Raw genomic sequence first — 13,373 nt, 5'->3', positions numbered from 1 at the left:
TTTCAAATTGGAGTACATGAATGATGTCTAGCTGTGCATTCAAATCTGGTAGAAGTTATGGGCCTGACTCCACCAGAGCACACTGAGAAGAGCAGCCTCCTCTTTTTTTACTTAGACTGAGCCACAGAAGGAACCAGCCCAGCTTGGGAAACATGGCATAGTCCTCTAGCCCAAATGCCAAGGGCTAATGCCCCTTGCTGTGGAGGTCCCAGTTTCAAGAACACAAATCTGACAAATGACTTGAGAAGGTGGCCAAAAGGAGAAAAGGCTTAGTGTATTGTCACAGAGGTGGTGTTGTATGTTGTGGTTGTAGAAATCATAGATTTGAAAACGTCTATATACCCAAAACTCTCTGTTTCCTACTGCTAAAGCACTCAACCTATTTTAAAGCAGAAAGTCTTTGCTGAACCCTTTTTTCCTGGTGAGTATTTGTAAAAGCAAGTTCATAATTCACAAACAGTGAGAAATGATCTAATGCAAAATATGATCTTTAAAAAACAACAAAAAGTAATAAATGAAATCATCATTCTTGGAGAGGAAGTACTGTGAAGTGCTCCATTTTCTATTCCAAGATAAACATTTATCCACTGTTCTCTAAGTATGGACCCATTTAGGTGGTCTTAACTCACTCAAGCAATATTGACCATGAGAGACTTCCTATCTGACACAATAGAATTGAAATTAACTCTCTGAATGGGATTTCAATTAAGCAGTCAATTAAGGCAACCTCTGAATCATGACCAGACCAATGTGAGGAAATGCTTAATGTTTGTCTTGAAAAACTGTACCTGCCCCCTCTGTATGTGCATGCATGCACGTGTGCATGTGTGTAGGGGCCAGTTGTAGCAGCATCATCTATTTAAAATTATCTATATGTGTCAGTAGTTGTCTGTGGACTTTTTAAGTAGTTTCCCAGATTATAAAGCCAGGAGGACAATTATAACAGAGGAGCATAATACAGGATAATGGAGTTTCTTGAATGAAACTTAGTTTGAACAAGATCTTTTACAAAGCATTAATTTGATTTGGAAATGGTCAGTTGTGGAGAAACAAACCATGGTATGTTGCTTCTGTTGTAATTTGTGATGGTTTTGCTTCAGTCTCCAGCCATTGTTCTGTAGCTTGCATGGCAGTTAGGAATCTGTTCTGTTACAGTGTTTACTACTTCCTTCCTATGAACACTTATAGTCTGAGATCAAAGTACATTTTCTTTATGCACCTAAATAAATAAAATTTCTTGAATTCCCTGCTATGATTCCCGTTTGCCAATTCTTGAGTCATCCCCCAGCTCTCCTCCAGAGCCTGTCCGGTTGCCAGTAGCCCACACTGACAGGCAGTGTCAGACCCAGCCTGTCTGGGCAGCTCCTGTGTGCATGAATGAGACCTGTGCGATCCCCCTGCAAGGTCTTCTCTGACCCTGCCTTGGCAAATCGACCATTAACCCTTTGTGCAGCAGCATCACAGCAGGAGCTTCAGGTCATTTGCTATGCAAAGGGAGCCCATTGCAGTGCTGTCATGTGTTGCTCAATGGATATCCCCCAGTATTTCTCTCCAGGGATTCCCAAACAGCATATGTGCAAATGCAACCCTGTGCTGTCCAGGTAGTACCAGACCTTCTGAGCACATGTGAGATGCTGCAGCCTCTTTGCAGAAGGTCACGGTTGGCCTGGGCAGGTACATTGGCACCTTAGGCAGGGTTTCTACATGTGCCACAGCCTGGTGGTCCTGGATGAAGTTCTCACCCCAGCAGTTTCTCCCCTTGTTAGTTATCCTTCCTTCAATGTCATAGCAGCACGTTTCGGTAGTGAAGATTGTGTGGATGTATCACAGACACTGATAAGGAGATTAAGTTTCATCAGCTCCGAGGGACCCCATTTGATAGTCATCACCCAGTTATAAGTATATTTCAACATCTATTTACTTGTCAAATTTTAGTCTTTATAAATGTACTGTTGAAATCTGATTTGGGTAGCGTTCAAGTATATGGATAGCAAAATCTCTTACTGTTGCAGAGATGCATTTCAGGCATCTTTGAAATAAAAATGAAACCTTTTTCCAGGTGTGGGTATAAAGTGGATGCAGCTTGATGAGACACTTGGCACAGCAGTGTCGAGCAGTGCCATGCTGGGAGGACCGAGCAGCCTCCCTCTCCTCTTGACAGAGCCCGGTGCTGGTGAGGCACTGGACTGACACGGCTCTTTGGGCTTCTGGTCTAAGGTGACTCCCACAAACTCAAACCAGAGCATCTCTGCACCTTCCTTCCCACCCAAAGTCACCTCATGAGGCACCAACATGAGGGGGCTTGAACACTTCAAGCCTTTCAAAACCCTGGTGCTTAGCACCAGTGCAGCCACCTTAACAGCCCATCCTTAACGAGACACGACTCATAGCAACAGAGCAAGAACCAGCACAGCACAAACGTGCAGTCTGAGCACCGTAACTCCAGTGAGCATTTCCAGGGAGTCAAATCAGTACTGTTAGTGTTGAAGAATCATAAACTTAGAGTGTTGGCTGATTTTTATGAGTCTTTAACTATGTATGCTACCAAAGTCCTGCTCCTCGCAGGTGCTTGGTGTAAGCCATTAAGAGTCTGAGCCTGGATAAACTGCTGGACTTGTAGGATATTCAGGTTCAGAAGTAAAAATGCTGTTGGTAGGAGGGGCCAAAATTATCTAATTGCAGAAGTTGTTATTGAAAAGGCACCCCACAAAATTTCATTTTTGAAACAAGAAAATTCAAAGAGATTTTGAAAAGGCAAAATCTAAATAAAAATAAGGTATACCCTTTCCCTACTACCAGCTGTAAAACAGGATTTGTTTTGGAATGGTGGGGTTATTTCCACTTTCTCACATTTCCTCATTTTCCCTTTTTGCTGTCAGGGAAAATGGAAGAAAGTTGATTTGTTAGTGGCTCTTTTTTTAGAGACAGAATAAGTTTAACACATTTCCCAGTACTTGTTTGTACTTTGCAAAGTATTTTTCCATGTAAAAAATCCAAACAAGCAAACAACAACAAAAAAATAACCTGAGTGGCTTTCCTCCCCCCTCCCCCTCCCTCCCAATTTCTCCCCGTCCTTTTGTTTCCTCTTCTACCAGTGTTTTTTCTCCAGAATGCAGTAATTTAAAGTCTCATGTTGTGAGACAGTTTAGACGAGTGAATGTCTCCCTGTTGAACTCCTGGCTCAGATTTGTAACCCAACACTTTCTGCCTCTCTACAAAGGTGGTGAAAACAGATTTTGTGAAATTCCACAGATCCACAGGATTTGTATATGACAAATCCACCACTTCCCCAAAAGTCTACAAATCTTTTACTTATAAATTTATAACTTTGTATAATTACTTCCAATAGCTCAATTCCTTAGAATTTTTTTTCCCACCTATCTGAAATAGCTTTTCCTCCTGGTGCTTAGTAGAGTGAATAGTTTTCACTGTGAAAAAAATTCTGCTTTCATCTTCTGACTTGTCAGAAATTCTAACGGTTTTCTTTTGTGGTTTTTAATGAATGTCAGCTACAGTGTTTTGCCACATTTGCCATTTTTTAGAGACTTTTTCAGTGTACTCATGACATATCCTTTGAGCCAAATTCTCATGTGGAATGAACAGATGCATTTCTGTTATTTCAGAGGACTGAATTACAGATCTCTTAGTCTACAATTCAATGTCATATGCATCAGTGACTGTTAAAGTGGGTTTTTCTTCTATAAGATACAGTATCTGGTAACAATTCTCTCTATAACAGTGAAACAACTCCCACCCCTATAGTGTAATACAGACATATAATAATTCATTACTTTAGTAAAAAGCTGCTTCTTACCTCATCTGGGACTTGTGATGTCAAACACAGTTTCACTGCAGACAGAAAAGCCAAAAAGAATAATACAACTGCATTTTTTTCCATTGTGAAGAATTTGATTTTTTTCCTTCAGAGACCTTCAGACATGAGAACTAAAATTCTGACATAAAGTGATTGTTTGTTAGACGTGCTATTTCTTCTGCATCCTTAGGGAAATAGTTTAACAGGACTCTTGTCTTTCTGAAGGAAAATGAGTGAAGGATACAGCATGAGGAGCTTGCCTGCAGGCAGGAAAAATTTGAAAAAGCAGGGTATTTGCTGAAAGTTTTTGCTGCAAAGCTGAATAAACCCTTCCTAACTGAATGACAGGATATCCTGATGGGGCTCTGTTCATTTATCCCTCTCTCTGAAGCTGTTGACAGTACAAAACCAAGGACACTGGACTGTTATGACAGAAGATGTTTTCTTCTTTTAGATGGGCATGGATAGGAGACTGAGGTAACTGCTGTGCTTGTTATCATTAACATTTGTTCAACTGATCTAAGGCAAAGCAAAGGGTCTCTGGAAGTTGGCTTATCAGCCCTAATAACGTAAGGGTGGGTCCTCTGAATGTGATCCTGGGAGAAATACTACTGACTTTATCTCAGGAGGCCAAAAGAACATTTTACAGCTTTAGTTAGCCAGATAAAAAGGGGGATTTTGTTTTTCTTTTTGCTATTTTTGTGAAATCATTTTGACTGGTTTCCTGGAACTAAGCAGAGGAAAATTAACTCAGCTATGTTACTTCCATATGATTAGGAGGGATGAGTAGGCAGACATTTTCGTTTGTCGAAAGCAAGACTGTTTCTCTTTCTTCTGAGTTGTTCAGCAATTTTCTGGTGCTGCTCTTTGCTGCTGCTCTGGTCAGTCTTGTAAGGACAGCCTTTCTCATGTCTTAAACAATGAAAAATTTGGCTGCCTCCAGTATGCCAGCTTTGCTTTGTGCCCCTGACATTATCATTTTTCAATCATTTGAAGGCACTCCATAAGGGTGCCTTAATACAAAGTTGTGCTCTGAAGCTGGGTTAAGTTTTTGAAGAGTTCACAGTGGTTGTAAATGTAGTGCTTTCTCCCAAATTTCTATTTGTAATCATGGCTAGATGCTGCATTCACCTTTAGACCACAATTGTAACATTTGATGCAGTTGTAACCTGTTATCTTGAACTCGGTATTGTTTTCCTGAAGAACTCAGTGGTGATACACATATAACACAAAAATTTATCTACTTTTGTTATACTATCTGAATACTGCAAAATTGCTGGTAGGACATGGCAGGGCAAGATGTTTCCTGCTCCTTTCTGCTATACGATGAGGAAAGTAAATCATTTCTTGTTTATCCAGACAAGATAGCAGCCAGGCGTTGCAGTGTACACACTGACGGTATGTATGGCCCTGAGAAGTGCCGTTTCTCTTTTCTGAGGTCAAGGCCTTTCATGTTACTTTGGTTTTGCATACAATGAACAATCTGGCCTGGCGGAAGGAATAGCTTAGGTTTTTCTCCAAAAGAGCAGAATCCTGGCAGATCTCCTCTCCTCTCCCATACGATGTTAGCCCATGGCTGCATCCTGTTCTCCTCTTCTGCTGCTGTGACTTGTTGGAGGGTGGGCAGGGTGGCTGCCTGGGTAGGGCCTGCACTACCTGGGCAAAACATGTCTTCCTGGTCCCTGTGTGTGTGATGGCAGGAGCTGACAGCTTCTGCTGCAGCTTGAGGTCAGCTGTGTTTCTTGCCTGTTGCCACTTCAGACAGCGTAGTGATGAAAGGAGCTGTAAATCAAGCATGTCCCTTTCCTGTCCTGTAGGTCTAGATAAAAAACAACACACATCAGCTCTCTTGTTATCTGCTCTTACCTCCCATATAGGCATTTGTGTGAAGTAAACTCTTTTTCCCTTTCCTTCCTCTCCCTTCGTGTCAGAGCGCAGGCTCCCTGCTAACCACTGTGATGACTGCTTTCCCTGCTCCGGAGGGACTGGCCACCCTTTCCCCATGTTAGTGATGGGGATTTTCCCTGTTTGCAGAGGTTAAGTACAGACTGTGCCAGGCTCTAACAATAACTCTGCCTGGCCAGCTCCTGCCCCTCTCTGGGCAGAAATACAGGCTAATATGTTACCTGGCACAGAGGACAGGGCTCCTTGGGGACTCGGGGGGTGGGAAGGCAGCACCTGGCACTTGAAGCAGCCTGGGCAGTGTGGCAGCATTCCCGCCAGCCAGGCAGGGAGCTGGCATGCCACCTTGCTCAGGAGGAAGCTGCCGTGGTGGCCTGGCCAGTGCCTGAGGTACCAGGCAGCCGCTGTCTCCAACGTTGTTGTCCGTGCTGGTGTGGGGAGCTGGCGTGCTGTTGGCATGGGCAGGAAGCCCTGTCTGCCAGGTTTCGCCCTTTGCCTTTAGAAACGTGATGGTGGTGGTCTCTGCAGGCTGGGATCTGCGTCCTTCCTTCGTGGTCTCTGCAGGCTGGGACCTGCATCCTTCCTTCCTCCCTGCTGGTGCCCAGGCCACAGGGTGCCAAGGGGCTGCGCACCGCTGGGATCCCCAGTGGGGGGTTCACCTGCCACTGTGCTCCCCTGCGCATTGCCGTGCCTGTGTTGACTTCTGTCTTGCCATCCTCCAGCTCCTGCTCTTGATGTGTTTGTGTCCTGTCCTGGCTGTTCAGCCTGTGTATTTCTGGGGCTGTCCTCCTCCAGGGTCATGGTGGCAAGCTACCACATTCTTGTTAACTTGCTGCTTATACAGCTCAGCTGAGACCTTCGTGCTCTTGCATTTCTTACTCTTACTTTTTTCCTGGCTTTAGCAGAATATTTTATTTTAACTTTGTGCAGTGCCTCTCTCTGTGTCCAGCTGGAGTGGTGGAGAGGTCTTGGATATCTTTGGTTCGTACAAGAAGGTGAAAGTTTTGAAAGCCTTAGGTGACAAATATCAAAATACAAATGTGTCTGTGAAGTTGGTCCCCTTGGCTTTTTCAAAATAATGTTGATACAGATTAAGGAAGTGAGAGCAAGAAATGTGGGGGTGACAGTGGCTGTGGGCATGGATACACCTGAAAGCTGGGATAAATTTGACATGGACGAGCCCAGCCAAGCCTTACTGGGGATAGCCTGGCCACTTGGATGCTCCTTGTCTCAGCTGCTAGTCACCCTTGTACCCTTGAAAACTTTCAGGTTGCAAGCAGCCTGGTGAAAAAGATTACCATGAGTCACTGTGTGTGCTGTAATACTGCAAATACCATGCAAATACCATGTGCTGTGGCATACAGTCGTGTGTGTCACAGCCTTCCTCTGCTCTGCTATTGCATTCCTGGACTGGGTGCTCCTGCTTTCAGTAAATGTGAGTTGGTTGCCTTTCTACTTTCTTCATCCACCTACTGCCTCTCTCCAAGTTGCTCCTTCTATTTCTGTGCTGAAAATGTCAACCAACCACTGAAAATGCGATGGTTCATTTATGTAGGTGTTTTTGAAAACAATGTTTTGTGCTGCAACTTATTTCAGCATTACAGTGAGCTAGTTGTTCTTTCTCAGAGCCAGACATCTGGCGCATGAGGCCAATTTTAAAGAATAAAAACCAGTGGAGATACAGACATGATGGTTGCAGCACTCACCTTCCTCTACATAGTTTTGACATAATTTCTTGCATTTTAAAAATTTTTTAATTGATTATTGACTACATGACTTGCATGGTATATAGTTCCCCTGAATTTTCTGAACGTGAAATGCTCTCAGAGATGGCTGAACAGCATATGATGAGCTCTCAGAGACTCATACAAAGCTCAGCCATTTCAGCAACAATCATGACATAAGCACCATTTTAGAGGAAGAAATAAAAAAGAAATATGACCATTTTGAAGCAGAACAGCCCTTGCAGCCTGAACAATCATGAGCTCTGTGTAATAAAAGCTAGTACTGCTTTTCTGGTACGTCCCACCCTACCTCCAGCTCAGCTCCTCTCCCAAGGGAACAGCCTTGTTACTGAGGTCTTAGAGAGTGTCAGGAGTGAGGGCAGTCTTGAGCTAAACTTAATATTCTTACTTAGTAATTTGAAAGTAGGTAGTAGAGAATAAATGAATTATTGGTATTTACTGTATGTAGCTCCTGTTTTAGAGACAGTCACAGCAGGAAAACTGTCCCGGGGGTGTTTGAACACAGTTTGAGGCTCTGTGTGTCTGAGGAAAGTCACTTTGCTCTTTGTTTGGAAACTGGCTAAAGCACCTTGCAGAGGGGTAGGAAAAGATAAAATGTGCTCAGAAGAAGAAAGCTTCCTAGGGGGAGGGAGGCTTTGGCTCTGCCAAGAGAAAAGTCTGAATGCTAATTGTAGGTGGGAGGAAGGGGGGCACAAACCATCAAGTTGCCTAGGAGGAGGCTTGGGGAGGGGGGAGATATTTGGGAAATACTGCCTTTGATTAACACAGACTTAATTGGAATGTAACAAAGAGATTAAAAAAAAGGGTTTGGCAAGTTAAATCTTTCCAGTGCCATACATCTGAGGAAGCCAACGGTGGCCTATGGAGAGTCTGAATGGGCAATGTGGAAAATTCTAGGGGTGTGTAATTTTATCCGCAGGGTTATGACAGCCATCATTTTGAAACATGGTGACTATCAGAACTAATTAATTCTCCAAGCCCATAGGATGCATTAAGATAGAGCTGCAGCTGGTATGCTGAGGAATGCCGTGCGCCCGGCAGAGGCCATCTCTTTTATCAATGTTAATGAGGGAGAAGGCACAGACAGCTGATCTAAACCCGAATGCGTTCATGATGCATACAGCTGATGGCAATGCAGACTGCCAGTCAAGGGGTGGTCTTAGCCATAGATTAGATCCTCATAGTGGCCTCTTCAGCTTTCTTTCTTTCCCCTCTTTTTTTGTTGTTCTCAAAAGAGTCTTTCAGCTGGTGAAATTGTAAACAAAAGGCATTCTAGCTGAGGCCGTGGCAAAGAGGGCTTTGCTAGGGAGACATGAGGAGAGTAGCGTACGTGGCACTAACTTGGACAATGTTATTTACTACAAATTTTAAGGGGGTGTTAGGTGGGGGAGCTGTAAGGCTGAGCTTATCATCAGCACCATGTTCTAAAGGGAACGACCACAAAATCAGGGGCTGCTCACAAGTACCTCTGCTACTATTTCATGCAATAATATTTTGCTTAAAAAAATGAAAGTCATGCTCAAGCCATAGGTAAGGCCCCATGTCCTGTAGATCCAGCAGGATATAGGACTTATAAATAAGTCCCTGATTTGTGGGAAGCATTCCCCGTGTTCAGCTGTGAGACATTCAGGCCAAGATGTACAGGGGGGTGAAGCTACAGGGCTCCTGAGTGGCAGTGCCATGGGGGTGAAGGGTAGGATTTAGGAACCCAGATCTGGAAGGTGCAGGTGGCATAAAGGAATACTGTGTCCCTGTCTCTCCTCTGCATCTCCCGCATTGTAGCTCTTGATGGACAATGCATAGATACTGGTCCCATGTTGCTGCCAGCTAATGGCATGATAAACGCAGAAGGTACTGCCCTGGTACAAAATTTGACTTTTTTGAACACTGTGTCTCTTCCTGGTGACATAACACTCTTCAAAACCATTAAATCTCATATTTAACAGAGTATAAATACCGCACATATTCCTTGCACAGATTTGGAATCAAATGAATCACAGTTATGAGCTGCTGGATAAATACACCAAAATAAACTTGTAGTTTGAATTAACATCTGCCTGTTTGTGTAACGTCAGCGTGTGAGAAGCTTCAGCTTTAACATGCTGTAGAAGGATATCAGAAATTAGGAACAAATAATTGGGAACAAGATGAGAAGGTGGCTCAAATGGGTGTTGACAGCAATGCTTAAGCAAACCTATTTTGCAGTTTATAAACATGCAGGCAGGAAGGAGACTCTAGTTGTTGGTATGTCTGTCTTGTACTTCTGCAGTTCTGCTAAGGTTGCAGTGTGTAAGGCCAAAATACCAGGAAACCCCTGAGATTCCAGGATTTGGGATGGACAGAGGGATGTAGAGCATGGATTTCTGCTGCTGTAAATGTTACATTGATTTCTTTGCCCCCCTGGTAGATAAGCAGGGCACATGTTTCAGATCTTAGCAGTTGGCCATGGTAGGACTGGGGACGTTTGGAACCCCAGGCACCATAAGGTAAGGGAGCTTGTGGAGCCAGGGAAGCAGTGTTATTACTGTGGTGTTATTACCTGCTGACTTCCTTCCTTGTTCTAGACAATGCAGAGAGTTTGCTGTAATTTTGGCCTATGTAGAGCTTCTATGCTTTCATAGTAATGCTTTTGTTTTGACTAGTCAGACTTAAACAAAGTTAGCCTAATATAGTTAATAATTTACTAGTAATAGAACTGAATTGCAGATAATGATGTGGAGCAATCAACCTTTGCTCACTTTTCTTTTTCTGCCTTTTTAATGCAGCCTTTATAACATTATCCAAATGTGTGTGTTTATGGCTATAGTGAATTGATTTCAGCCAATTATCTTGTCTAGGAAAAGCCATCTCAAAATTCATTTGAGAAAGAAAATCATGCAGAAGACAAGCTGGCATAATTTCCACAAATAGAATAACACAATGTTATCTTTCATTGTCTTCCTCCTTGTGATATATAAACTTGCTGTGATTTACATCAGGCTAAAGGGGATCAGTTGTGTGCTGTGCTAGATGGGGTAACACAGTGTGGGTATGAAGCATAGTAATCCCTAAACTATGACCCAAGGGCAACAAGTTGCCCACAGGGACATCTGATATTGCTGGGAAGAGCCAAGCGTGGTGCTGCCTGGCGTGTGTTAGCTGGCTGCAGGCCAGCAAAGGTTGCAAACCACTGCCCTAAGAAATAGAGCTGGACTTGGGATAAGGAAGCTCAGGCTGCCGTTTTTGGCTCCACTGTTTAAAGATGCTCTCCCTTCTGCCTTGGCTACATTTTCTCTCCTTTCTGTACTTTGCTTTTCACTATGGGTGTGTGTCAGTGTCTCCAAAAGTGACACCCTGGGTGAGGATAACTCCAGTGCAAGTTAATGCTGAAGAATGCAGTTTCTCCACCAGCATCCTTCATCCTTCTTCAGTTCAGTGCATACATTTTTTTTTTTCCTTAAATCTTACCTGCTGCAGCCTATTGGGGAGGGCAGAGACAAGTGTGGGCTTTCTACCTGGCATCCCCGGGGTCTGGCTTGCCCTGTTTTGGGGAGGTTTTGCAGCCCTCCCCGCCCTGCCTTCGACCCCCGGACCCTCTCCGCGGAACCACCGGAGGGCAGCAGAGCCCAAGCCACGGCTCAACCCCCCATCCTAAACCCGCAGGCAGCAGCACCTGGAAGGGGGCTTCTCGGTCACCACGACCCCTGCGAGAACCGTGCGGGAGGCGGCTCCCTGCGTGGGTTAACCCCACTGCAACCCAGAGGAGACACGCCGGAGGGTGAAAGTGTGAACAAGTTTACTGAGGTGTACCGATTTCCTTAAAATAGTCTGAAAACATGTAGGTATAAATAAAAAAAAAAATATTAAAAATTATATAAAATATAAAAAAATATTAAAATGTATAAAATAAATATAAAAACTAAATATAAGAAATGCAATTATCGCAATATTAAAGTGGTGTGTGGTTTCTATATGACGGAGGAGTTTGGAAGCATTCATCTTGTTGCAGAGAGTACATAGGACATGAGGTAGAGGGAAGAGGATACATGCAGACACCTACATGAACATACGCTGCACCTCAAAAACTGAGCATGCAGGGAACTATCCCCTCTCCTCTGACTGCCACTGAGTTGTATATGCACTATGAATAAAAAATTTCATATACACAGGAGCATCTACTGAAGTTCTATGTAAAAAATCTACTTCGTACCTTGTATGTTGAAGACTAAACCTCATTAGAAAGTTATCTGTTTTCTTACTGTGATGAAATAAACATACAAGGATTCTTTCCAATTATACAAAAGATATGGTAAAAAGACTGTACTTTGTGTTAAACACACTGGAAAGTCTAAATAAGCATAAAAATGTAAAGTTATTGTAACTGGCAGTGAGATTAGGCTGAGCACGCATATGCAGAAAAACCTCTCCAGGGGCTCACATATGTGTAGCAAGGCTCTGCACAGAAGTAGGAAGACACTTGTGAAGAACTGTACAAAGTCCTCATCCACAAATGTAGATGAATTTTGAATGTCCAATATATATTAAAAAAAAGCTACAGGTTTGAAAGTTTTGATGGAGAAGTCACATATTTAGAAGTATGGAGTCCAAAATTGAATGCCCTCCCCAAGAGTAGTATTCAGTTCAGCAATTAGAGACAGTAATATGAAGTATTCACTCAAAGAGAGAAAAACTAGGTTGTGTGGGGATTGTTATAAATCAGAAACTATCTAGTTTTTGAGTGCTTGACTTAAAAATTGATTTTTTTTAAGCTTTTGGAAATGTAATCATCTATCTTAAAAAAAAACCCAAAACCTAACCCACCCGTAAACTAGAGCTTTAATCTTTTTTTTTTCAATTGAGGTTATAAGCAACAAAAACAAGCTCTGACGATGTGAAACTCTAAGCAGGAGCAATCTTAACTCTTCAGCCCCACTAACATCACTTGTCTTTGCAGATGTATCTTTTCATGTCTCTGCCAGACAGTCTTCCAAGACTCACCCAGCACCATATCTGCCTCTGTGATTGCAGAATGTATTTTAATATCAATTAGCATAGAGCAACATTCATCGAGCATCAAGTGCCATTAAAAGTCATATAATGGACAACCAGGGGATCAGGCCTAGTCAGCACGGGTTTATGAAAGGAAGGTCCTGCCTGACAAACCTGATCTCCTTCTATAACAAAATGACCCGACTATTGGATGAGGGAAAATCTGTTGATATTATCTACCTGGATTTTCAAAAAGCATTCAACACAGTTCCCGATAGAATTCTCATAGAAAAACTGGCTGCTCATGGGCTGGATGAGCGAACGGTCTGCTGGGTCAAGCACTGGCTGTCTGGCTGGTCCCAGAGAGTGGTGGTCAATGGAGCTAAATCCAGCTGGCGGCCGGTCACAAGTGGTGTTCCTCAGGGCTCGGTGTTGGGACCATTTCTGTTCAACATTTTTATTGATGATCTTGATAAGGACATAGAGTATATTATCAGTAACTTCACAGATGACATCAAGTTAAGCAGGAGTGTTGATCTGCATGAAGATAGGGAGGCACTACAGAGGGACTTGGATAGGTTGGATTGGTGGGCCAACGTTAACGGGATGAGCTTCAACAAGGCCAAGTGTCAGGTCCTGCACTTGGGCCACAACAACCCCATGCATCGCTACAGGCTTGGGGAGGTGTGACTGGAGAGCTGTGTGGAAATGAAGGATCTGGGGGTTCTAATTGACAAACAACTGAACATGAACCAGCAGTGTGCCCAGGTGGCCAAGAAAGCCAACGGCATCCTGGCTTGTATTAGAAATAGTGTGACCAGCAGAAGTAGGGAGGTGATAGTCCCCCTGTACTCTGCACTGGTGAGGCCACACCTGGAGTATTGTGTCCAGTTTTGGGCACCTCAATACGAGAAGGATATTGAGGCGCTGGAGCGAGTGCAGAG

The 13,373-nt window shown here is 43.5% G+C and overlaps 1 protein-coding gene across 1 annotated transcript in view; it reads right to left on the bottom strand.

Moving 5' to 3' along the window:
- Positions 1-3,898, bottom strand: part of STAB2 (stabilin 2) — an 85,471-nt gene extending 81,573 nt beyond the window's left edge. The window contains exon 1 of the mRNA XM_074869483.1: positions 3,815-3,898. Within this exon, the coding sequence (XP_074725584.1) occupies positions 3,815-3,898 (84 nt within the window). The remainder of the gene's footprint in view (positions 1-3,814) is intronic.
- Positions 3,899-13,373: the final 9,475 nt, after the last annotated feature.

The sequence above is a fragment of the Strix uralensis genome, chromosome 5 (assembly GCF_047716275.1).
Source record: "Strix uralensis isolate ZFMK-TIS-50842 chromosome 5, bStrUra1, whole genome shotgun sequence".
NCBI lineage: Eukaryota > Metazoa > Chordata > Aves > Strigiformes > Strigidae > Strix > Strix uralensis.
Note: the sequence above shows the minus strand (reverse complement) of the source record. Positions and strands in the feature narration are given on the sequence as shown.